Source organism: Pteropus medius, unplaced genomic scaffold (assembly GCF_902729225.1).
Source record: "Pteropus medius unplaced genomic scaffold, Ma_sr-lr_union100, whole genome shotgun sequence".
NCBI classification, from domain to species: domain Eukaryota; kingdom Metazoa; phylum Chordata; class Mammalia; order Chiroptera; family Pteropodidae; genus Pteropus; species Pteropus medius.
Genome location: NW_024351073.1, coordinates 6635269 through 6661963, shown reverse-complemented (window position 1 = coordinate 6661963; position 26695 = coordinate 6635269). Strand labels below are relative to the sequence as shown.

The 26695-nt window shown below is 42.7% G+C and overlaps 1 protein-coding gene and 1 long non-coding RNA gene across 5 annotated transcripts in view; one reads left to right on the top strand and one right to left on the bottom strand.

The window, feature by feature from the left end:
• Window positions 1-4554: 4554 nt before the first annotated feature.
• Window positions 4555-5739, bottom strand: LOC120586221 (uncharacterized). The gene is made up of 2 exons (XR_005648641.1): window positions 5483-5739; window positions 4555-5332 (listed from the first exon to the last, which is right to left on the bottom strand). It is a non-coding gene; the product is annotated as an uncharacterized LOC120586221 (long non-coding RNA).
• NPR3 (natriuretic peptide receptor 3) overlaps window positions 4871-26695 on the top strand; it is a 66876-nt gene continuing 45051 nt past the window's right edge. The window contains exons 1-3 of one of the 4 annotated variants that reach the window (XM_039842718.1): window positions 4871-5362; window positions 15962-16084; window positions 24992-25158. In XM_039842718.1, coding sequence (XP_039698652.1) covers window positions 4906-5362; window positions 15962-16084; window positions 24992-25158 — 747 coding nt within the window. In that variant the 5' untranslated portion in view covers window positions 4871-4905. Of the gene's footprint in view, window positions 5363-5788; window positions 7091-15961; window positions 16085-24991; window positions 25159-26695 lie in introns of those variants that run through there. The other 3 variants (XM_039842716.1, XM_039842715.1, XM_039842717.1) reach the window with 3 other exon arrangements.

Genomic DNA, 26695 nt, shown 5'->3' with positions numbered 1-26695 from the left:
CTAAATTCTGTTTTATAGCAATCTTTGCAGTCTTTAAATTTATCATTGGTGGAATAAAATTTTAAGTGCCTACTACATGTATCAGTCTTGAAGGAATGCAGATTAAGGAAAAAAAATCCCAGCCTTCATGGAGTTTATATTCTAATGGATTAATGCTGGTTAATTTAGAGCACAAACTATTTAATAATGATGTAACAATGCCAGGAAAATAATTTTTATAAGATGTTTTTGAAACTGGATATGTTTTTGTCCTGATACCGTTTCTCTTAAACAGGGCTCATTTAGCTGTTATAACATGATTGATCGTCACACAGATTTAATCATAACTTGGGTCAAATCATATCTCCAAACAAAACAAATGAATGTCTAGTACAATAGCTTTAAGCTAGAATATCATAGTCCTTGATATGCTGTGGACATTTAAAAGGTTGAATTAAATAAGAAAGAGGATTAAGCCCTGGGCCTGACATTTTTATAGCTTGGATATTTAGTACACCGGGATACATTTTATTCTTTTCTCATTATTTATAATAGTCCTGATCTAGATATTAAATATATTCCTTGCAGTATAATCCTCTTTTGCTTCCATACAATCTGCGTATTCCACCCCTTTATCCTCGAAGTCCTGCCCCTTTGCACAGCCACTTCTATCTTTTCTCTTCTAAAAAAAAATCACTTTCTGATGTATCCCTGCCTCCTCTTGCTTGCTTTAGTTCTCTAAGGCTAGAGGCAGCCTGAGTTTCTGGAGAAGCCTTACAGCTGTTAAGGGCAGCACTGGAGCGGCAAACATGAGCTCCTGCTCTCTTTGCCACACTGTGTAGAAAAAGGAATATTGAACAAGCTCTTGTCTCAAGCTTACCAGGAAATATCTGAGGCTAGAAACCCAGCGCCAACATCAAGGCGATTGCCAAAAGGGTTCCCCCAAGGAAGCCACTGTCCCCAAGCCAACATTATTAAATGAGGTCTGTTGTGATCAGGCAGTAGATAATTCCAAACGAATTACACATAAGCCATATAATTTTGTGTTTTGAATTCATTCTTTCCTTCTATAAGAATGTATTGAACACTTTCGTGGTATGATACTCTTTACCAGACTTCGAAGGGAATATAATACCAAGAGCTGCCGTTTATTAATACTCTACCGCATACAAAGCACTTTGCATCTGTTGTTTCTAATCCTTTCTTCTGCAATGACAGGACATATCATTTATCTCCATGTTAGAAGGGAGGAAAGTGAGGAAACTAAAGGTCAGATGGGTTAGGTGATGTTTGTGAGGCTTCTGAATGTGTGCCGCTTCCACAGGATAGCGCCCAAAGACTAGAGCTCAACCCAGACTATCTCCCTGGAAAGAAAATCGAGTGTGATCAGGAGCTCCGTGGAAACTCAGGTGGGAGAGGAAAATGTTGCTGAGGCTTGGGGCCATTAGTAAAGGCCTAAGGAACAAAGGAAAATCCAAGAGATTAGGACCCAATGGCTGTGCATTTTGCCTTGAGGAAAATTTCTAAAATTCTATTTTTTAAAAAATATGCATTCTCAAACACTTTGTGGAACAATGCAGTGTACAACTAAATAAACCAATTAAATGTAATCCCTATGGGTGTGCATGAAGTTGAGGCACATCCACTTTTGTGAATGTAATAATCTACACTAAATAACTTGTCTAAGAATCAACAGCATGAGAATTCTTCAAGTGGTTTGCAAATCCTAGAAAACTCATGCCAGTACTCAAGTTAAATCACAGACCAGCTCTATATTTTCTGAAAGTCTTTTTTAATGTTATTTTGTTTCTGAACATCTCCAAAGAAATGAAAAAAGGCTGTAGTTGATGGAAACCTAAGGGGACAGTAATACAGAAACAAATCTGACCATAAGGAGATAAATCTGTTAGAGCTGTTTTCAAAAGAATCCCTCGAAGCCACATTTAACTGCAGTTTCTGATGAAATTGAATCATAAATTTAAATAGAAAAAAGAATCATAATTATTTAGTGGCTGTTATTTAGTGGCTATTATTTAGTGGCTGTACAAAACCCCCACAGATTTGTGTAATAGAAGAAAAGGGGTCAATTAACAGAGTCCCTGCTAAGGAAAGCTAAAACCTAGAGTCAAAGTTTTAATGTAATTTTTTGGCGTTCATTGATTTCCCTCCCATGTCTTGAATGGTTCCCTTTAAAACATCAACTATATGTTAAAAATAAAATCTCAACACTCCTTGAATTACAGAAATGCTCCTGTATTATGTGTAATATTCTTTCATCTTTTCTGCCTCTAGGGGGAAGTGTGTTTTCAACAATTTGTTCCCCAGAAGGTATTTTCTTTGTGGGCTACAGGCTTCACAGGACACTCTTCAGTGCGACTTTGGGGCTGATTTAACCAAGAAGAGATTCTCTTCGAAGATCTGGAAGGGCCTCTGACTGTAGACGTTGCCTCCAGGATTCTGAGGGAGAAGGTCATACAGATTCTGGGGGAGAAAACTCTTCTCTGATAGCATTTCTAATACATTACAAAGAATTGCATGTTAAGGTTCCCTGTATAATGCTGTCTTCTCTGGTAGCAGGGGAATAAATATAGACACTGGTTTTACTTCACAGAGCTGAAAACAAATAGTTGAATACTTTATGGAAAACTTGCCCCCTTGTTTTAGCAACTTAAAGTTAAAAAATATGGTTGTGGATATTGATGAAAACATTTCTAAATCCTATGAAAAGTCTCTTCGTTTCTGTCCTATCACATTTAGGATTAACATTGTCTTTAGGCTTTCATTTGGCTAATTTTACTTGATTTTGCAGCCTTTCCCTGTAACTTTCTTTTGTTTTCATTCAGCAATTGTGGACTGAAAGAATATACACATGGAAAAGGTTAGCAATTCTTTGAATGTTAAAAAAAAAATCAAAACAAAAAAACCCCAAAATTGAAAGGAAGAATATTTAAAAATTGAGTCTAAGAGATGAGTTATTTCAATTTTTTTTCTTTGTTTCCTTCTTTCTGGGTTTGATTCATCTTCATGATTTTAATGCTACAAAAATTCTATTATAAATTATTAGTCTTTCTGTGCTCTATATCCTCAAAACTTAGCTAAACACAACGTAAAATCTCGGTTTAAAGAATGTTTCTATTTAAAGAGAGTTAGCTTTGTTTCCTCTTTGACATGATGTTAACGGGTGGTACGTGCTTTATTTCAAATCCAATTCTTCATGAAAATATTCTCAGGGGATGAAGAGGCATTTAAGTATGTTGTTTATATTCTCTGGGCCTCATTTCTTCATCTGGAGGGTGCCAGGTGTCAGGCAGGGTGACTTCTAAAGTCTTTTCCAGCCCTAAGATTGGAGAACTTCATGACATTCATAAGATTTACACAAACTTACAGCTGCTTGGGAAAAATCTAATTTGATGGAAAGTAAACAAACTCATAACATTAAAATCTGTATACTTATATTACTTGGTGGGTCTTCCTATACTCTCATGCCGAATTTCATTTGAAAAGCTTTTTTTAAAAAATTCTAATTTCTGCTCGTTAGAAAAATTTAAGGGATGCTTTGAGCATCAGCAACAGTAGTAACATTGGCTTTTCTGGTTCTGTTGTCCGTTCGGGGTGGTGGTGGGGCTCTTCCCTGACACAGCCTGGTCTGTAGGTGCTCTTGAGTGACATTCTGGAAGTTGAGAACTCTGAACCAAAGGCCACTGAGAGGCTACTACTCACCCAAACATAAACTCACTGCCCTGCGCGTGACCTTCACCGGGGCTGGGCAGCGCCTGGGAGTGGAGAGGCATTCACACCGGTGCCACTGAAACCCCAGACTCTCCGAATAAACCCACGCTACACAGTGTGCAGAATCACATCGCCATTGGCTGGTGTCCTCCTGACACAGGGCATAACGAGCAGTAATAGGAAACCCTGGTTCCTTGACGTTTCCTGGCAACCAGTTTTGAAATCCATTAAAATCCTTGGATTCAGCCGTTCTCTGTCTTCCTTCTTTCTCTCTATCTCTTCCTCCTTTCCTCTCTCCTTCTCTCCTCTACTTCCCAGGAGTTCAGGGAGGATTTAATTGCTGTGAAGCTCTAAATCTCAGTATCCAGTGCGTGCGGATTACCCTGTTTGCAGAATTAAATTTTGTACAGATGCCTCTTTTGCTACGGGTTAGCAGCTCTAATTAAGTAAATGAAAAGTTCTCGCAGGAGTTAGAAGCTCCTACACGAAGGAGCTGAAACCAAAATGACCCACAGGACGAAACGTTACCCATAATTAAGCAGTCGGTGCCTGGAGTGATAAGGAAGGTGGTATTAACCTCGGCGAGCGCTGATGCCTGAAGTTGCCACATCTCCAGAAACCCCAATTTGCCTTTTCGAGGTCACGAACAAGAGAGATTGCCCTTTCGGGTTCTGGCGTTAAAACAAAATAAAACGAAACAAACAAAACAAAACAAAAACCAAACACGCAGCGCCTGGGACCGCGGCCCCCGGCATACCCGTCCGCTGCAAGTTTCTGCCGAAAGAGGGCGTTAGTCTAAGCCTAATAGAAGTTTGTGGGCATGACGCCCAATTAAATGAAAGACAATTTTAAAACATTTTCAATTTATTTTAATTTGCGGGACTTAAATGTCAGAATTCTCCTGTCCAATGTAGCACGTTCACATTGCAAACGACCTCGGTGTGTCACCGCATTCAGAGGGTCAAGTCCCATTCGGACCTGCCCGGCGGCGCCGCGGACGCCCGCGAGCCTCCTCCGGCCACCGACTTCTCCGCGGCCGTTTCCATCCTGGTCTACACTGCTGTTGTGGCTGTGACCAGAGGCAGGACTGGGTCTCCAAGGCAGGACCTTTTTCGGCATTGCAGAACCCAGAGCAGTGTCTCGCGCGCCCGAGAAGAGCAGCGGTTGGATTTCCAAGCGCTCGGGTCGGAGCGGAGCATGAGCCTGCACCCAGGGGACTCTCGGGGTAACAATTTGGGGAGAAAGTCTCTTTATTTAGTCACCTTATTTAGCAAACAAAGCCCCGAGGACACCTTGGAGATGCTTCCCAAGCTTTTGCCACCTCCAGAAGCCGAACCGTTCGCTTGTCTTTCGGAGCAACAAGTTTCGCTTTCCTGCTTGCAGCGCGCTGGCAGAGGGTCTGTGTGTGGGGACACGGGGAACCCGGCGACGCCGCGACTCCGGGGCGAACTCGCGCAGCCCAGAGGGAGGGTGCTGGCGCTGGGCTGCGGAAGGAGGGGTGCGACTAAAGCCCGGGCTAGCAGGATCCGCTATCGAGCCGCTTGCACTGGGTCCAGGGTCCCTGTTTCCTCATCTTGCTCCAGAGGACAGGATAGGTCGGGTGCCCGCCAGGATTTGGCGCGTCCTGCGGGAAGGTGGCCGGACGGAGAAAGAGGTGAGAGTGAGTGAGACCTATGGATTTTTGCATCGAAACTACCGATTTCTAGAACCATCCCTCCCTCTAACCCTGTTGTTTATTTTTGCGCGATGTGTGTGCCTGAGCGCATTTATTTACTTTCAAAAGCAACTCCCTTTTTTAAAGCTGAGGCTGGAGAGAGCGCTGCCGCGTGCGGGGCCACGAGAGGCGGGGCCCCCAGAGGCGGTGCGGTGCAGTGGGTGCTCCGGCGGGTGCAGCTGTGGGCAACCGCGGCTTTAAGGAAAAGGTTGAGGATGGCGAGGAGTGGGGCTTAGGGATACCGGAGTGGTGAGAAGGGAAGGGGTGCGGGGAGGAGCCCTGATGTAAGAATGTTAATGAGAGGCTCCCCCAGCCCAGCCCCCACCACTCTCCCCACCCCCACCTCCCCCACCCGCTGGAAATACAAGGCCAGCCTCGGCGCGCCTTGTGTGGTAACACGCTCCGCCGCTGCCACGCTATTTAAACGCCGGTTATGGATCCAGGAACCGGCGCGAATCAATGAGATCAAACGCGAGGGAGATGCACCGTCAATTACAAGCACTTGGACAAGTCTAACTTTTTTTTCTTTTGCAAATACGCCTTCAAAAGCAACCTTAGCAACGCCCAAATAGAAGCCACCTCTAAGCAAAATAGTGTATATAAAGGGAGGGCGAATATATATATTTATAATAAGTATATATATATATATAAATATATTACAGGCGTACAGGTTTACACCCGGTGAACTTTTTTTCTTTCTTTCTTTCTTTCTTTTTTTTTTTAAAGAGTGACATTGCAAAGAAGGACTCTTCCTCTTTATCTTTTGGCGTTAGCGAAGGGGGTATTCTATTTTCTTAGAGCGCCCAAGGGGGCGCAGGGACCTCGGAGAGAAGAGTGGGGAGGAAAGAGGAAGGCTGGGTAGGGGGCAGAGGGCGAGTCGGCAGTCAGGGCAGGCGCTTTCCTGCGGCACGATGCGGTCCCGGCTGGTGCTCACTTTCTCCGCGTGCGTCTTGCTCGGCTGGGCGTTGCTGGCCGGCAGCACGGGTGGCGGTGGCGGCGGGGTCGAGGGCCTGGGTGGCGGGCGCCGGGAGAGAGAGACGCTGCCGCCGCAGAAGATCGAGGTGCTGGTGCTGTTGCCCCAGGACGACTCGTACCTGTTCTCCCTGGCTCGGGTGCGGCCGGCCATCGAATACGCGCTCCGCAGCGTGGAGGGCAACGGGACCGGGCCGCGTCTCCTGCTGCCCGGCACTCGCTTTCAGGTGGCCTATGAAGACTCAGATTGCGGCAACCGCGCACTCTTCAGCCTGGTGGACCGCGTGGCAGCGGCGCGGGGCACCAAGCCGGACCTCATCCTGGGGCCGGTGTGCGAGTACGCGGCGGCGCCGGTGGCCCGGCTTGCGTCGCACTGGAACTTGCCCATGCTGTCGGCCGGCGCTCTGGCCACTGGCTTCCAGCACAAAGACACGGAGTACACGCACCTCACGCGCGTGTCTCCCGCGTATGCCAAGATGGGCGAGATGATGCTCGCCCTGTTCCGCCACCACCAGTGGAGCCGCGCGGTGCTGCTTTACAGCGACGACAAGCTGGAGCGGAACTGCTACTTCACCATCGAAGGGGTCCACGAGGTCTTCCAGGAGGAGGGTTTTTACACGTCCCCCTACAGTTTCTATGAGACCAAAGACTTGGACCTGGACGAAATCGTACGCTACATCCAGGCCAGCGAGCGAGGTGAGCAGGAGGGCACCCGGGTCCCCGCTGTAACCCACCCACTCTCTGCGGCTCTCCTTGCTCACGCATCCGCTCCTCGGCGGACCCCACTACCCCCTGCGGCTCTAAGCACTCGGGGAGGGAGCGCGTTCGAGCATTCTCCAGGGTGTGCGCCGTCTGGCTGCAACGACCTTTAATCATGCCCCATCGCGGTCGCGGGGTGTACGTAGAGGGTCCGGGGGAGGTGGTGGAGCCTGGGGGAGGGGCGTCAGAGCCTGCAGCTCCGGCGTGCTCAGGTCCGACAGGTGCTGTCAAACCGTCTGGGTTTTTCTTCCTCGCTCTCCCTTCGCCAGCGCGGTGCTGGCGATTAGGGGCGCACTCCCAGCGCTCTGCTCCACCAGGGTCTGAAAGCGTGCGGAGGAGGAAAGAACTAGTTACCCAGTCCCTTTTAGACGTGCGCCCCCTCCTAGTGCGGAAGCGTAAGAGGAGGATGATCTATAGCCCCCGCGCCACCACATGGCTAGCTCAGGCCTCGGGGTTTCCCCAGCTCTTCCTTCCACAGACCCCAGCTTTCTTTTCAAGTCTCATTTTTCGCACTTCTCATTCCTTCCTTGGCCCCTCCAGTCCCCTTTAAACGAGTTTCTGTGGTTTCTACCAAAAAATGCCTCACTGTGTCTGGACTCAGGCGACACTCACTTTCCCAAGCTCTAAAGCGCCGCAGCTCGGCTTTGCAGGAGCGCGCGCTGGAGAAGCGGGCGCTGAACCTCCTTTCCAGATGCCCCCAGGTTTTCTCCGCAGGTCTGTGGGGGTTTTATATAAGCACCAAACTGGACGAAAAGCTAAAGGCTGAGGATGGTGGCTATGGTTACAAAGAGGGGGAGGAGAAGCGGGTGGTCGCGGATACAGAATTGGCGCAAGCCCTCAGTGTGGCCCATTTTACTGCAGAGGAGACTGCAGGAAGGCGTGCTGAGATCCCAGCATAACGCAGTTCCCTCCTTCCCAGTGTCAGTTTTGGGGCGCACAACGCTGGGGCAATCCCGCCTCTGCTACCCGTAGGCGCACACGCGCCTGGATTGTCAGTGGTTCAATCCCAGGAAAGCTCCCCACAACCGCACGCGGAGAGACCCAAGGGGAGAGGGGCGGAGCCAGGTGCTGGGCTAGTCCACGACTTGGCACCGCCGGACGCCTGAGCACTGGTGGTGCGAGGCAGCGCGGCCGGAGGCGGGGCTGGGGTCTCAGCAACAGGTGAGAGGGGCAGAGGAGCCATGGAGGATGACGCTGAGGCCACTCTCCTTCCCAGTTTGGCCACTTCGGACTCATAGTGAACGTAATCTTTAGAACAAGGAGGCGCGAGGTGTTGACAAGTGGGGATGTTGCATGACCAAATTTTGAGCGTTCAAACTCCAGGCTGTGCAGAATCCCTGCCCGCTAAACAGCCGAGGCTTTGCTGATTATGAAAAAGAGTACTTGTACCAACGGCTGAGGACTCGCCATGCCTGGTGGTGAAACCCATTTCTACTTCTCTCCCCACTTCCAGTCCCCAGGTTGCTGCAGACCCCTGCAGACCTCGGGCTGCTCTGGTCCTCAGTTCCTGAGTCTTCAGTTCTCTGGGAGCTAGGAGTTGGAGAATTTCCAGGGCGGGCTAGAACTGGGGGTGTGTCCCCCTACCCATGAGATCCAAGGTCTGCCAACACGTCTGTGATGCCATTGCGCTGAAGGTCTTAATGCCGCTGGTGACCTCCGTGCTTGCGGTCTGGGATTCATGGCGGAGGGGATCTCTCAGCCCAGATGAGGGCAGATCGCGGCCACGGGGCCCCTTAGACTCACAAGGGTGACTGAAGCCAGGTGGCAGAGAGGGCAGCAATGCCCTGGAGGGCCTGGGGGCTTCAGAGAGCTTGGGCTACAGTCTGCTGCCGCGGATTATTTTTAATTCCAAAAGCCTCGTAGATGTTCCCAGTCTCTGTTTTTTTTTTTTTCTTCTTCCAAGTTTGAATTTAGTGGTCAACGTTTGCTCAGCTGACCTGTATATTTTACAGTTGATAAGGTTACCATTCCTGCTAAAATATATTTCCAACAGTGACTTGGCAGATGTTCAGAAATATAAAAGTTTCCTTCCTAAGTATCCCCTTCCCCACCCCACCTCCCCGAAATTCTCAGAAAATTGCTTGACGACAAAGTTCTTTCTGGGAACTTCTACCTTTTGCTAATAACCATTGCTTCACCACAAGCAGTTAAAGGGTTACATAGGGGTTCAGTGGAGTTTACTGCCACAACCGCCTGTCCTGGCTCAGCCTTTCATTGGTGGTGGCGGGTGATCTTTGGGGTGCTACCAAACCCCGTACCTCAGGCTCCTCAAGTAAAGTGGGGTCAGTGGGGGCACCCCACTTGGGGCATGTTGGGAAGATTAAATGAGCTAACGCATGCAATGTGTTGAAACATACTAAGTGCTCAGCAAAAGTGAGGTTTTATTATAGTTGTTATTATTTTATATATATGATGATAATTAATCACCTTTACTAGAACCCTAGGGTGAGAAGTGGATGCTCTGGATTTGGTGTCTCCTCAGCAGCTGCATGACCTGGGCAAGTCACTTACCTTCTCCGAGGCTGAATTTCTTTCTCTGTGAAACAGTGAGGTTGAATGAGAATCAGGCCTCTTCAAAATGATGTTCTCTAATTCCGATTTGTGGTCACTCAAGTGTAAAAATGTAACTGTGTTTTTTTGTCTTTGAACATTCCATATTAAACATCGTAGAACTAGACAGTTTCCCCCCACCTGCTTTTGGAGATAATTTTTTTAGCACCTCTTTGGACTTAGGTTAATCTTTAAAATCAGATCACAAGTGTTTGAATCTCCTAAAGGGTAAAAACTAGCAATGCTGCCATCCCAAATAATAATATGACTAAAATTTCATTTGGCTATGTGCTATACTGTAAAAAGAACAGCTAAGGGATATGAATTGTTCTTTCATTTTAGAGAATTACCTTTGAAGTCAGTAATTCAAAAATTTACCTCTCATGTTTTAGCCAAAATACATCTCTGAAATACACATACCTGAGCATATATTATTTTTAAAAAGATCTTTATTTAAAACTGATTAAATTATCCAGTCAACTACTGCCTTCAATATTCCATATACTCAATGATGTTTATTTTTAAAAAAACAAGTTCGACATTTTCAAGCACTAAAAGTCAGGAGTTGTTTTGTCTATGTATTTTATAAGATACAGAACTAGCAGTATTGTGCACACAAACATTTTTGTATGAAGAACTGTAGTTTTATCCTATTAGTTGTTAATATGTCATTAATCTGGGCCTTCATGGCAACTGTAGAGATAACAGTATATAATCAGTACCAGAGTCACTTATTTTTGGAATTAGGCTGGGGGAAATGACCAAGCGGTTGATCAGGAGAATTTTAAAGCAAAGAACCCATGTTAAGTGTAAAACAAGTAACACACAGTAGGAGAAGGAGAAGGAAGGAGAAGGGTGATGGGTTGCTCTGTGGACATTCAGAAAGCCTCTGAAGGGGATGGAGCTTTGTGAACAACAAAAGTAAAGGTGCAATCTTTATTTTGCAAATGAAACCTATTGCTATGTAATAGAGAAACGGCCAGAGAGAAATCCCTTGTTTAAAAAATAGATTTTATTTTTATGAAAGTTAGTTATACAACTATAGTTTAAAAAGTCAGAAAATTACACAAGTCTTATTAGGAACAAGAGTTTCCTGTCTCCTACTCTCTATTTCTCACTTCCCAGAGGCAACTATTTTCAACTTTTGTAGCTGTTTCTGTATTTGACTTCATACCACTAAATAACATGTTACTTTTGATTTTTTTCAGTTTTAGGTTTTACCTCTTGCCATGCCAGTGGAAGATGATGATTTAGTTCTCTTCTACTACCTGTTAACCACACACTCAAGCAAGCCTTCCTTCCAGCTACCTTTCCAATATGATTGAATTAAAATTTTTGGTTAGCTCAGTAGTTTTGAGTATCTACATTATTATTACTTTCTAAATGCTATTTGTAGCTGGGCCATATAGGCTACTACAGTGCATTTCCTTTCTTGCCTTATTTGTTTTCCTTGGGGTTAAAAAAGGTCTATTTTTGTTTGTTTGCTTAGTTTCCTATAGACTTATAACTAAATCGTCTACCGAGTCTCTATTTTAAGTCTCCTGAGTTGCTCTAGTTCAGTTATTTTCTAAACAGGCTGTCACTCTAGATTTTTTCTTCAATGTTCTCCAGCAACTCCCATCACCTCTCCCTCTGGCTAGATCCCTGTGTGTTCTTTCTTGGTTTTATACTCTTGTGTTGGTGGAACGCATCCTCTAGGAGCTTTCTGAGAAAGGATGGATGAGAGCTAAAGTTTGAGACCTTTCATGACTGAAAATCTCTTCATGTTACCATTATTAACATGAAGAGATTATAGAATTCTAGGTTGGAAATCATTTTCCCTCAAAATTTGAAGTTTTGTCTTTTAAATTCTAATGTATAAAGAAGCTTGCATCGATTCAGCTTCTTTACCAATTATTTGTTGTATTTTTGTTTTTTTTCAGAAATTTTTAGAGTATATTTTGGGCTCCTAATGTTTTAATATTCCATTATGATGTACTTTCATGCCAGTATTTTGCCTTATGCATTTGAATGTATAGAAAGGTAGGCCACTTCAAACCAGAAACTCATGTCTTTTACTTCTGGGAAAATTTCTTAAGTTATTTCTTTGATAATTCTATCCCTCTCATTTTCTCTGTGTTTTATTTTTTATTTATTTTTTATTTTTTTTATTTCTAGAATTTGTTTCATTCGAATGTTAGATCTCCTGGATTGATACTCTACTTTTCTTATTTCTTTTTTCCTATTTACCACTTGTCTTAAAAAAAAATTCCTCTTGCCTAGATATTTGACTATTTCCAAAGTGACCGTGGAGTTTTGGTTTTTACTTCTGTCATATTTTCAGTTTGCAGCACATGGCACCTCTTGCTCTGCTTCCGTGCTGTAACCATCCTTTTTCCTTTTTAAGTTTAGTTAAATGGAAGATGGATGCAGGAGTCAGATGGAGAATATGAAAATATTATTATTATTATTGGTAAAACCTATTGGGGAACATGGATTTAGATCTGCTGCCAAAAGGGCTGCTTGTTATTACTTTCCCTCAGAATTAGGCAGAGTCATCCATCTAATCACAGATAGTGCTGTTCAGTGGCACCGTCTCCTCCGAGACAGGCCCCTTACCATATGACAAAACTCACCCATAACGTATGCTCTCTGCAAGCAGACAAAGAAAGGAAGAAAGGGCAGAGCGTGTGCCCAGTTTTTTCTTTCAGACTCACCAATCAGACAATTCACTCCTTTTCCTCCGGGGAGTGGAGAAAGGAGGCATAAATGAAGGCACATTGAGAGGTGAGGACTGTCATCTTATAAGTTTTCTCCAAATGGAAACTCGAGACTGGGGAAAGGTATGCATAGCCCCCCACTCAGGTATGCTGCCTGAAATGTTTTTGGTTCTCTAAATCGACTTCCATAGCCACCCCTTTGCCCTTCTCTCTGCATTCTTAGAGTGATTGCAAGAATGTGCTGCAGTAGTGAGAAGCGTCTTACAGAAGACACTGTGGAAATCAGGTAGTGGAGGATGACATAGGAGAGTGTAAGGTCTTTGGCAAGTTGGAGAAAATTAAGCAGAATGATGAAAAGTCTATCCAAAAACTTAGAATCACACTCACTCCCCTTTCAGAATTTTATTTGACCAAAAAATTAATATTTATGTATTCAAGTATACTTAAATACAACAGAAACTATCTTAATTGATCTCCACATAAGCAGTTTTCAAGATTAGCTGATAATCTCTTTTTCTCTATAAACCTTATTGATTATTGGTGAGTGTTGGCATCTAACACACTTCTCCTGAGTATGCCTGTACACTGCTCACACTTGTCCATGTACTTCCCAAGAGCTGTCCCCAAATCTGTTTATGCCAGTTGTGCTTATTATTTTAAGTATGTAATTTAATAAGTTATGTAAACTGATGAAACATGAGTAGGAAGAGAAAGTTATTTTAATGAAAACTATTTTAATCTTCTGATGGACTGTATAAAGGCAAGTTGCTAAAAATACTTGCTGTTGAATTAGGCTTGAATGAAACAATCCTAAGAGATTAGAGAATATCCTGCAAATTAAAGGGATTTGGTACAATGACTGTTTTGCCATCATCTTTAAGTACTTGCTCCAACTTAAACTGGACTATGATGTGTATTATGGGTTTGTTTTATGCAAGAGAAACAATACCCTGTCCATGAACTTGGAAGTTAGGGGATCATTTTGAGAGTTAAAGCACATGGTCAACACACAATGGCTGAGGTCTAAAATAATCAAAGTCTGCTCAGTTAGACACAGTGCCACTTGGGTCGCTCTTGCTCAGTCCAAGTAGGTACTGACATTTAAAGAAAGAATGTGTCCGTCAGAAGGGATTGGTCTTGATGGCAATGGGGATAGAGAGAAGGAGATGGGCCAGGACTATAAAAATAGAAGAAGAAGTGACAGAGAGGCCAGTGTTGGGCAGAGCCCAGCTGGGACTTAGGGAAGCTTGTACTCTGGCCTGAAGACTCAGCCTTTTCAGTCTGGGGCCAGGTATACATCTCCTACATGGACACTTAGAGTTATCAGGCCCAGATGCCTGAATCCTCCGGCTGACATCTCTGATTCTGATTCAGTTAGCATGTCTAGGTACATGTTGACATGTCCATGACCATTTTGGTCCTCATTGAATTTAAATAATCTGCATTTCGGATTACTAAAAATATCTGAATTAGGTTATTGTGACTCTGTCCTCAAGCAATAACTCCACTCTTTATGTGCTGACAGAATCAGATGCTGCATCTGGGGACTATGATTCTGGACTATAATCAATTGATCAAAAAATGATCAGGGCCACCCGGCAGATAGTCTGTCCGAGCCTACTGGACCCTCCTGGAAATGCCCACTCTTGGAATTCACACTCTTCAAACTTGTCCAGACTTAGCCCCTTCTTGGCTGATTTGTGGAATACCTTGGCTCTTTTTTCATTTAAGGGTCTAAAATTGAATCGGAGCTAAAACAAGGGTCTAAGTCATAATGAGTAATGAGTTTCTTAGAAAGCTTCCTTACTGAGGCATCTTGGAATTTGACTACATATCCCAAATATATATTTCCAGGCACAAACAACAGCTACTCCTAAAGAGTTATAGCTCTTTAGGAGTTTTGTATTGTCTAAGAAACTCGTTCTCCGCAGCTTTTAGCCTGTACACGGAACCCGTTTGCAGTATGAAATGTCAGACTCATGACCTAACACTCTGAATGAATGTTGCAGTAAACGAAACATCAACAGGCGCCTGACCCTCCGTGCAGGTTGCCAAGGCAGATCTGGCACAGCCCGAAGTTTGTTTTACGTCTTTCAGCACCCATGCTTTTACAAAGAGCACACACATCTCTGAGTGCTGGCATGCACGGTGATAATGCCGTTAGAGCATCCAGGCCTCTCAGGTCTCTCCTCTGTGCATGCAGCAAAACACAGTGGTCCTGTCATGGGGGCCAAGGGTCAGCAACAATGATCAAATTAACTGGGTAATGGCCAGGTCCCCACTTCGCTCTAACCTGTAGCTATTATGAGGCTGGCAACAATATTCTGGAGCTGTTTAAACCTCTCCAATCCAATAGCAGAGGTATAAACAGAGAACTTGGGGAGGGACCTGGAATCTTGCTTCCTAGGTATGTTGAGACGGCTTGAGAAAACTTTCAAAATTCAGAGAGCAGAAAGCCTGTACCACTCACTGCATCCTCTGATTTGCCAAATGAAGGTTCTCCCTAAAACTATTCAGTTTGCTTTTTTCAGGAAAATTTATTTATCAGGTTATTAAGTGTAAAAAGTAGTTGGCACTCCTCACTGTCTTATATTGGGTAAATATGGTGATTCATTTGTAGTATTTTTTAAACTTTATTTTGAAATAATTTCACACTTTTGGAAAAGATGTAAGAAAGTATAAAAAAACCCCTGTTATAGACTTTGCTTAGATTTTTATCAGTTGTTGACATTCTGCCACATATGCTTTATCATTCCAAATCTCTCCCTTCTTCCTCTCCTTCTCATCTCTTCCCACCTCCAGACATACACGCAGACGTGTCACACACAAATATTATTCTCTTTTTATGAACGATTGGAGGGTAAGTACAGCCATCATGTTCCTTTACCTCTAAATACTTATGTGTGTGTTTCTTAAGAACCATTCTTACGGCCGTTCACTTATACATCCACCATAGAATAATGAAAAGCAAGAACTTTAATGCACAATGCAATACTATTATTTAATTTACAGACTTTATTCAAATTCTCCAGTTGTCTCAACAATGCCCTTATAACAAAGCTTTTACTATTTTTTAAGGTCCAAGATCCCACCCAGGATCACCCATTGCATTTAGTCTTCTGTTCCTCTAAGTGTCTGTTAGTCTAGAACATTTCTTCAGTCTGTCTTTGTTTTTCATGGAATTTAAAAGAGCATAGGCTGACTGACTCTCCTACAGATTGTCTCCCAAGCTGGGCTTGTGGCTGCTTCCTCCTGATTAGATTCAGGTTGCCCATTTTGACCTTTCGGGTCGTGGGTGTGTTACATCAGGAGGCTCTGGAGTCTGTTCCCGTGGTTAGTGACATTGGTTTCCATCCCTTGGTTATGGTGTCGTCCGCTAGGTTTCTCCACTGTACGGTTACTATGCTTTCCCTTTGTAATTCACACGTGATTTGTGATGAGATACTTTAGGACTATGTAAGTGCCCTGTTCTTTGTCAGACGACCCCACTGGCTTCAGTGCCCTCCCTGTGCTCTGAGGAGGGGCGGTTCACGTGTGTTGTTTATTCCTCCCTCCCCAGTGGTGATCATGTGTGCGAGCAGCGACACCATCCGGGGCATCATGCTGGCAGCGCACAGGCACGGGATGACCAGTGGAGACTACGCCTTCTTCAACATCGAGCTCTTCAACAGTTCTTCCTACGGTAACTCTGCGTCCCGTTTCCCCTCGCGCGGCTAGGGTGTCAGAAATGGGTTGTGAGAAAGGGCCAGTAGTGTGAGTTACGTCAACGGATTTGATTTCCATAAATAGGATTTCAGAAGTTTGTGATTCTTAACACTCCCATGACTTCTCCTAAGTTCTCAAGCTTTTCTTCTCTGAGAACTCAATTAGAGCAAAATGACACCACCTACCTGTGATGCCAAGGGACCTGCCTCCAAATGATTATAAATCCAGGCCCCAAAGACCCCTCCCTAGGGCTTTTCTAACTGCAGGATGGACTGTTAGAGAGTAATTTTAGTGCGATTTGGGCAGGATTTTTTCTAGAATGGAATAGACTAGAACATATCAATGTAATAAAATAGAACACGTCAAAATGTGTCACATGTAGCATATGTATTATTTCATAAAACTTCTAGTAATATTATTGTATGTTTGTATATATATATTTATGCATGTTACATATGTTTGTAATGGTCTCAATTTGAAATAAATAAAATAACCATTACTGTAAACTGAGGTAAAATATTTTGAAAGTCACTGCTCCCAGCCTCGCTTCATTTCAGGTTACTGACCCTTAAGCTTCTTCCATATAGAAGTTCAGAAGCCACCATCAACGTGTATGATTGAAAGCTTTTAATTTCTTCAAATGGATCTGGGGAAGTCCCCAAGGTTCCTATGATGGAGTGTGTTTAAGGACAAAATATTTTCCCCAAATGTGGTTAGGACTCTCTCTGAAGTAGACACGATCGGCTATGGTACGTTTTCTCAGATACTGCATATTGTCATTTTAGGGAACTTGCAAGTGTGCATGTCACAAAGGCATGTTTACACTGAGCTCCATTTCCCAGCTCTTGCTGTTGAGATATAGTTAAACAGGATCTAAACCTTACAACATCCACCTCAGTTTCCTGCTCTGATATCCTGGCTTACTTATAAACAGATAGTAAAACACACTTCTCATGGGCGTAAGGAAAAGTTGATGCTTCCTTGTAGTGGATACAATTGGAGTTTCGAGGCTCGTAGGGTAAACACTCAGTGTTTTCTTCTTGCTGCCATGATCATCTTTCCCCTCTCTTTTCACGAGCAGAGTGGCGGCTTCGCTTCTTGGCTGCAATATTGAGTTCATTGAGATAGTGGTAGAGACCGGTTAAAAATGAAAAACATTTATTCTGAATTTTGCAAGTTGGCAACTGCAACCGTAGAATTTGGAGGCAATGCGTGTGAATGCACATTATAAGTAGGCAAGCGCAATACAAATATTAGGCACTGAAATTCCTTTCACCCACAAATAAAGCTTATATTACTTTTCCCTGGTTATTAAAATACATGAGTATTGTAGACAATTTGAGAAACATAGAAATAGACAGGGAAGAATTTCTTCATTTCATTATTCTATATTTTATGTTTTCTGGTTGTTATTGTAATCACGATCTTTTCCTATTGCATTTTGAAACTATAGTTAGTATATAGAAAAGCAATGAGTTTTGTTTATTTTTTAAGAATTCCACATATTAATTCCTCTGTACCAATAGTTTTTATATCATTTTCAAATAATAACTACAGTCGTTTCTCCATTTTGATAGTTGAACTATTACTTCTTTTTCTTATTGCAAGAGCCTCCAGAATAATATTCTATAATGCTGGTGGTACTTTAATTTCTGACTTTTTATCTTGAAGTAGATGTTAAAGTATCCTTTTATTCCTAATTTATTAGTGTGGTTTTAAGTCAAAAATTAGTGATGAATTTTATCAAATACATTTGACCTATAATTTTAATAAATTTCTTAATATTATTTTTAATAAATTTCTTGGAATTAAGTATATTTTTCACGATGATTTTTTTAAAGATGCATTTCTGATTTTAAGTTTTAATATATTTTTTAAGATTTATGAATCCACATTCATGAGTGAGACTGGACAATAGTTTTCTTGTCTTTAGTTGGAATTTTAACATCAGATTTATATTAGCCTTATAAAATTAATTGGGGCACTTTCAATTGTTTTTATGCTTTAGAACAGCTTATAAGAATATTTCTTGAAAGATGGAAACAATCCAACTCTGTATCTGGACCTAACTTCTTTTTAGAGGTAATTTTAGACGTACAGAAAATTTACAAAAATAATATAGAGTTTACATATACCTTTTACCTAGATTCCTCTATGTTAACAATTTAAATGACAATAGTACAATGATCAAAATCAGTACAATAGTACTAACTAAAGTACAGGCCTTATTTGAAATTTGCCACGTTTCCTTTCAATGTGGATGTTATTTTTTCTTTTGATTCCAGGATTGAGTCTATTTAGCTGTTGTGTCTTCTTAATCTCCTCCAATCTGTGATAGTTCCCCAATCTTTCCTTGTCTTTTATGACCTGACACAATGAACCTGTTATTTTGTAGAATATCTCTCAATTTGGATTTATCTGGTGTTTTTACATGATAAGATTGAGTTTATACATTTTTGGCAAGAATACTACAAAAGTGACATGTCTTCATTGCATACTATCAGGGCATAAGAAGTCATATGTACACATATATACATATACATATGTCACTATATATGACATTGGTGATTTTGGGACAACTTTTTAAAACTTATTTTTCTGAGTTTAGTTTTTCTGCTTCTTGAAAATTTAATTACGTAGTTATACAATGTGTTTTTATACAACCTACAAAGTAGCCTTGGTGTGTCTGATTAGATCCCCTTTTCTTTTCCCTTCTACAGCCTGTTTGCTCAGTTTGTAAACTCAGGTGTTAGTCTGCTTGAGAGACTGAGCCATGCACTGGCTCTTGGCAAACTGACATAATCCTCCCATCCCTTGCAAGCCTTAGTTTCCTCTAATGATAATAATGGTACTTACCTCATGGCATCGGGCTGAGTAATAAATGAGATGATGTATCTGAGATACATAGCAAACTTTTTGAGTAGTTAACAAATATTAGTTATATTTATTATTAGTTTTACTTTGACCATTACACATAGTACTTTAAAAATAAGTTAAATTTGTACATTTTTGCTGTGTGTATTTTTATAGATTGATTTAGTCCATACATTGTTACCAGATTAACCAGATTTTATCTATTATATCCTAAGGGCTTGGGTGTGTTAGGAATGACATCTGCATGCAAATAACCAAGACTCCCAACACTAGTGATTAAAATGAATGTAGAGGTTTATTCTCTCACCTGTAAGAAGTACCAGGCAGGTCCTAGGCAGGGATGGTGGCTCCAAGTGTCATCAGGGATCCAAGCTTCTGCTTTTCTGCTCCCTCAGTCTTAGTGAATGGCATCCATCTTCAAGATCACAAGGTAGTGGCTAGGGCTCCTGACACTGAGTCTTAATTCTCGGCAAGACAAAGTGGGGAAGATGAGAGTCAAAAAGACCCTCTTCGCTGACCCGACCCTGTCTGGAAGCCCCACTCATTAACTTCTGCTTACTCCTAGTTGTAGGGAAACCAGAAAATGTGTGTTTGACTCACTGCTACTCCAAATCAACTTAGGAATCTGTTACTCAAGAAGAGAGGAGAATGGATGTTGGGGGTACACTGTCCATGTCTCCCACAGATCCTGATGTACCTTTTCTGCTCAGAGAAGAAGCGGTAAACAAACTCTTATGAATCAGAATATGTTCATGAAAAGTTCTTCAACAACCTCCTCATTCTGTGCTTCCTCACACCAAATTCTACCCATTCTAGAAAAAGGCTCTATTTTAATTTTTACTTGATATTGGATTTAAAAAAAAATAAGTGTCCCTATTGATTGTTTGGTCTTCGTGAGCACTCACATATATTCTCAGTTCTGCCCAAATAGTATTGTTACAGGAATATATTATGACAGAATTCGATTGATGGAAAATAAAATCAAAAGGATAGGTTTTGCAAACTCTAGCGAGGAGATGATATTTATTGCCCTAGAGTTTTTAATGGCACTTATTGGCATTCTCATTTATTGGTATTATCTTCTTTGGATGTAAGTTAGGTAGAAAGTTATTCAGGCGATCCTCTCTGGGACTACTAAGATTATTGCAGAGTTTTCTGCCTTCCTGAGAACTCAGAGGACACTAATTAAGGTGAGGATGGAAGTATAGCAGAGATAGGTGATGCACATAAATGACTTGACTTGCTAAAAAACAGGAAAAACTGGAAAAAACAGCAGAACTACTGGGGAAGGATTGGATTTATTATAGTTTGCCATAAAAGTGATATATGTACATAAAAGTCAGTTTGGAAAATTTGCGTAATCATTCTGACACAATTCTGTCATAATCATTCAACGGTAACAGTTGTTAAACCACTGTTTAGATACTTTCTCTTCTGACTTTTCTTCCACTGTTAACTTTTGCTTTTAACATTTTTGTCATCCCACCACATTTGCAGTTTTAAATCCTGGAGCATCCATCTCAAACTCTGACGAAATGTATTTGGAGCCGGCGTGGCACCAGCGCTTGGAGTCTGGCTCGCATTTGCATCCTGCTTCTGTTGTTTGTTAGCTAAGTGACTCCGGGCATAATAATCTCCTTGAGCCTCAGTTTCCTCATCTGTGAGATGGGGATTATACTTAAATCTACCTCGTAGAGTTTTCGTAGGATTAAAGAATGAAATGCTACAGGCAAAGCCTTTTGCAATGGTATTGCCCAGTAAGTGGTGCTGTTATTCCTGGTGGGAGTAACTGGACTAGCCTAGCTCATGGCAAGCACCTAGACATTTTGAGAAGGTTGGATGAGGCAAGAAGGCTGATGCTTTTCTTTTACTTACGTGGCTACCAGAGGTTAAGAGTCATACTTAGCGCTATGCAAGCAGACTAGGTGAGCTTCAGGCATTGATTTTTTGGGTATATTCTGTGATGTCTCAGGTAGTCATTCAGCCCACACGTATTGCAGGCCTACTATGTGCTGGGTCCTTGGTAAGTACTGAGAGCTCCAGATGACACAGTCATCCCAATGTGGGTACCACCCCTTGCCAGCACCAGCTCCCGGCCACAGGATTGCTGAGCACAGGGCTTGGTGCTGAGCAGGGTATTTCCTCTTTCACAAATATTCTATACCCTTCTCACTCTAAATGCAAGCTTGGGAGTCTATGATGTTTAAAACAAAACAAAGCGAAGCAAAGTGACTTTGCTTTCTCTTATTACTAAGACAACTGTTAAGAATTGCCTTCTCTGCCCTAGTTGTCCCTAGCAGACTTATTTCTCCTCTTAAGCCCCTTGTTCAGGGCCATTGTAAGAATACGACATTAGTAGCCACCACTCCTCTGAAAGTGCTATCCTTAAGGTCACTGGTGACCTCCTCATCACCAAAGCCATTAGCTTTACGTCAGACCATGCCTCCAAAGCCGTGCTGGCCGGTGGAACTTCCTGCGGTGCTGGTTGCATTCTGTCTGTTCTGTGTTGCAATGGGGCAAGTATAACTGGGAAACTGAATTTTTAGTTTTACGTAATTTTAATTAAATCTAAATAATCACACATGTGGCTAGTGACTACTGTAATTAGACAGCACAGCTCTAGAGCATTCTAGATGTTGTCTTCCGGTTTCCTGTTAACTCCTCTGTCTCCTCTTCTCCTTCTGCCCACTGAAAACAGTGTCCCCAAAGCGTCTGTGCTCAATCCTTCTCTCTTCTCCTCTGCACTCTCTTATCCAGTGCAATCAGTCCCTAATTATAAGCCATATGGAAATGACATCCAGCACTCTCTCGAGCCTTCACTTCTCTTTCTGGCTTTAGACCATTATTTCTAAGCCCAGCCCCCTGTTGCCATTTGGGTATTCCGTAGTCAGTCACCTTGGCTTGACCGTGGCCCTAAGTGAAATCAACCTAACCCCTCCTCCTCCATCCGGCTCTGCTCTTTCCTCTAATGACAACCCATTTTCCTTTCCTCTTTGCATCATTGGTGATGTGCCTCCCTCTCTGTTGTCCCTCACTCCCTAAGTCTTCGGGAGTCTTGAGATTCCTCTGCTTTCAGCCTAAGGGCTCTGTCTCTTTTTATGATTATAAAAGCAGTAAACATTTACTATTGAAAATTTCCTAGATTCAGACACACACCACGCGCACACACACACACACACACGCACACACACACGGACACACAAAGAAAGAAAAGAGAAGAAAAGGGAAGAAAAGAAAAGAAAACTTGCTCAGGAGTTTAAACACCCAGAGGACCATGTTTAATCTTGGGGGGTGTGGCTTCCCACATTTAACCTCTTGTAACCTCTTGCCTGGATTACTGTGGCTGTGAACCTTCAGCGTCTCCCCAGTCTGATCCACTGCTATTTCCCAAGGCATGATTTCGGTCATGTTGTTCTTCTGTTCTACTCGTAAATCTTTAGAGGCACCCAGTTGTCTACTGAATTAAATTTGTCCCCACCGATGGGGTGTCATGCCAAGCCGACCTTTGCTTTCCTAGTGCTCAGCAGCCCCATATGGGAGACGTCGCTGACACAGTACAAGGAAAACACCCACGAAAGCAGGAAATCATAGTATCCGTTATGTTGATGACCAGAAAACTATTTATTTCAGCTTAACTTTATTCAGCACGATTGCTTCTATTCTTTTTTCTAGAAAACAAAACTTAAAAGTTATTATCTTTTAGACAAATTTATTGTCTGGATTTTACTTCTTTCAAACAAAAACAAAAACAAAAACAAAAACGAAAACACGATTTTCCCATGTCAGTGACAGAGACAGTTACTGTTTCCAGTTCTGTGTGTGTGCTCTAATTATACAGCATAGCATCCGACAGGATTAAGTATTTCCTGTCCTATGCCCCTGGTGAGAACTCTTTCTCAGAGCTGAGAAACACTGGCCCGCTTTGCCTAAGAAATATCAACTCTACTAAGTCTTGAGAGCTCAAGGCAGTTAAAAATAAATCGATAAATATTGATTGCATCCCTATAAGAAATGGGATCCTCCTTGGGATGAAGATGTTCTGGACATTCTTAGACTATAGAGTCTTCCTGGCAAATGGACTCGGCCCCTTCACAAAGGCCACACCGTCTGGGTCCTGCTCACCCAGATGGGTCTACCCTGGCCGATGGCAGTGATGCGAAGCTCTCTTGCTCTCCGAGCACAGGCATAGCTGCCGCTCACGCTGTGGCTTCACTGGTGTTTGGGAGGTTTCATATGGGAGGAGGAGGACTTTGTCAAGTTTTGTTTGGTGGTTTGAAATTTAATCTTGTGCTCTCTGAGAACAGATCTAGCCCTTAATGAATTCTTTGTCTTATTTATCTTTTAACAGCTCCCTGGCACACAGTAAACAATTAATGAACAGTTGCCATTATTAGGATTATGATTATACAGAAGCCTCCACAAACAAATTCTTTGTCTCTGGCTTTTCTCATGCTCCAGACCGAGGTTCCCAGCTGCCTACTGGATGTCATACACATTTGCACCTTTGCCCATGCCGTAGGCTCTGCCTAGCGTACCGTTCCATCCTCCTCTCCTCCTATTAAAATCCTACTCACGCATCAGCCTGCTCCACACATGAAACCTTCCCTCATTGGAGCTGGTCCCCTCTTCCTTTACACTCTGCATTGTTTCTTTGTACCCCAAGCTTCTCTCATCCATAGAAGCTAACTAGTACCCTGTAATCACCTTAGCTGTTTACATGTTCGTCTTTAAATCTCTCTCTTGAAGGTGGTGGGGACTGTTCCCGACACTTTTGATGTCCACTGTGGTGGCTATCACAGATCTTTGAACATAGTTTGGTTAATCCATGTTTGTCTGACTTAAGCTGTAGGAGAAATTCCAGGGCCACCAGCTCCTTACTGATTTTTTTCTTTAAGAGTAGGGCGAGTGCCGTGGCTGCATGCTCCAGAACCATCTTCACGGCTCAGCTGCTGGGCGCCCCGCACCAGCCAGGGACTGAGTGCTCGTTGCAAACCAGTGACTTTAGTGTTGGAGTTGAGTCCCTTGTTGCATTTCCGGAGATCTCCAGGGATCACAATGATAACTCACAGGAAAAACAGCTTATTGTCAAAAGTCAGAGGCCCACATTTTCTTTCGGGGGCCCTGCAGGCCATTTGTTTTCTCAAGAATGGAATAAAGAGAAGAGTAATGATTCTTATCCATGTGCTTTGCCTTTGCTTTGGTGAAGCGGCAGAGTGCCCAGCTTCTCGATGCCTCAGCCTCCTCATCTGTAAAATAGAGAGAATAATTGTACCCACCTCTTGGGGTCTTGGGAGGATTAAGTGAGGTTCTACATATAAAGTGCTCAATAAATATAGCTTTAATTAATAAACATTAGCAATTTTCATTTTATTTCTATTGATGCACCAACGAACATTGTCCAATAAATAATTTTTATGACGTTGCCAGTGCTAGAGGGATACAGATCCTCACATTCACCCAAGCTACTTTTCACTCTGAAGAAATCTTTCAAGGAATACAAATAATCTCAAACTTTTTTTTTTTTTGTTATAACAGTGCCAACTTTATCATGCTTGTGCATATCTGTTGTCACACATGGCCATTCCTGGCACTCCACATGTGCATAACGTCAGGTTTTCCTGTACCCCAGCAACAACTTGGTTGAGCTCTACAGTTGATCGTAGGTATTAAAAACTAAGTGTGAATGAGAAGGAATAAAACTTACTTCTTACTCCTGCAGTGCTGCAGTTCTTGGGGGCTGAAAATTATAGTTACATGCTTATTATAACACAATTAACTCCACAGTGCCTTTTTTTTTTTCCTCACATTTCAAAGGACCACATGTCTAAAGGGCTTTCTTCTCTTTGAAGATGGTAACATCATCACATTATACCTAAGTGCAGAACTGTGACAATGCCTCTTGCCCTGGCTGCCAAGAGTAATGTGTAGAGACACATCACAGTTGAAAACGGAGAATGGCCCCTTTATGGTGACTGGCTCGGAATTGTAAATATTTTTATTTCTCCCGTAGGAGATGGCTCGTGGAAGAGAGGAGACAAACATGACTTTGAAGCTAAGCAGGCGTACTCATCCCTCCAAACAATCACTCTACTGAGGACAGTGAAACCCGAGTTTGAGAAGTTTTCCATGGAGGTGAAAAGTTCTGTTGAGAAACAGGGGCTCAACGAGGAGGATTACGTAAGTGCTTGATTACGAGCCTAGACCTTCGGCATTCTGGAAAGTCTTCTAATTAAATCAGAGGTGACAAAGTGTCCCATTCTGAACCATTCAGAAATTCCTAGGTTCATGTCTGAATGTCACTGAGCTTTCTGTGTGTTTTTTTTTTTTTTTCTTTTTCTGGCCAGTTTCCTTCCCTCCCTGCCCCCATCACCCCTCACCCATCACTTACGCTTTTCCAACTGCGGCAGGAAGGAAAATTGCTTTATGCGGGTACTTGTGGTAATGCTGAGCAGATGTCTGTAGACTTCCATCACTTATTCAGCTAGGAGCGTGTTGGGGGAGAAGATGGATGAAAGAATGCCAAAGTTTTGCATACCTAATTTTTCCAAAGCTTGGTGGCAGAAGATATTTTGGGTTTTAGAGGGCTCTTTCTTCTGGCAGTTTGTCTTAGCTTTATGGCAAGTCTGCTTCTCTCTCGTGGCGGTGTCTTGCCCCTTTGGTTGCAAGCCATTTCCTGCTCAGGTATTCCAGAGCTTCCCAAGCAATTAGTGCTGACATTACGGATTCATTTTCCAAAAGTGGATGAGCGTCAGAAGGTTAGGCCAGGCCAAGGATTAAACAGAAGGACTCATCTAATTGGTGGCACTGAAGACAGCCGACCACACCTTGCTTGGTGCCATTGTTTTGCTGCCTCTGGCACCTTTTGCTGTGCGGCCCCACAAAGCTCCGCATGACAGAGCAGGATGAGCGGCGGGCCCCTCAGGCCTGTTGGGTAGGTGTGCTGGTTTTCAAAATCACTCACTGCATGGTGTCCGGAGCAGAACAGGAGCATCTTAATGACAGATATGTGATGTGGATAGTCCCTGCCCAAGGCGGAAAATGACCAGCTTCACAAGAAACGGTCACTTCCAAACAGGACCTCTCCCGCTTTCTTCACTTCAAGTACCGCAGGGTGCAGGCATTGGCCTCAGACGGACCTACATTCAGAGGCTGGATCCAGCACTTCCTAGCTGTGCGATCTGGGCCAATTTCTTAGTCTCCTTGATCTAAATTATCCCTCCCTGTTGGGAGGATTACAGATAATCTCTCTGAAGCATTTAGCATTATCCCTGTCAAAAAGTTGGAATCCAATAAGTGATAACTCTTTTATACTACTGTTATAATAGTGTGCTTGTCTTTATAGAAATTTGCTACCAAACGACCTAGAAAGGGTCTTATAAACATATTTATTAATGTCTTAAATATTACATATATTATACACACATCATTTAAAATACCTTTTGACTTTCTAAATCAGCACTGTCCAGTAACATATGATGTGAGTCACAAGTGAGCCAAAGATGTAATTAAAAATTTTCTAGTTGCGCACTTAAAAACATTAAAATAAAGAGGTGAAATTAATTTTAATAAGATATTTTTATTTAATTCCCATATAAAAATATCATTTCAACATTTAATCAATGTAGATGTTAAGAATGAGATTATGTGTTCTTTTTATTGTATAAAGTCTTTGAGATCCAACATGATCTCAAAGACTTTATACAATAAAAGATAT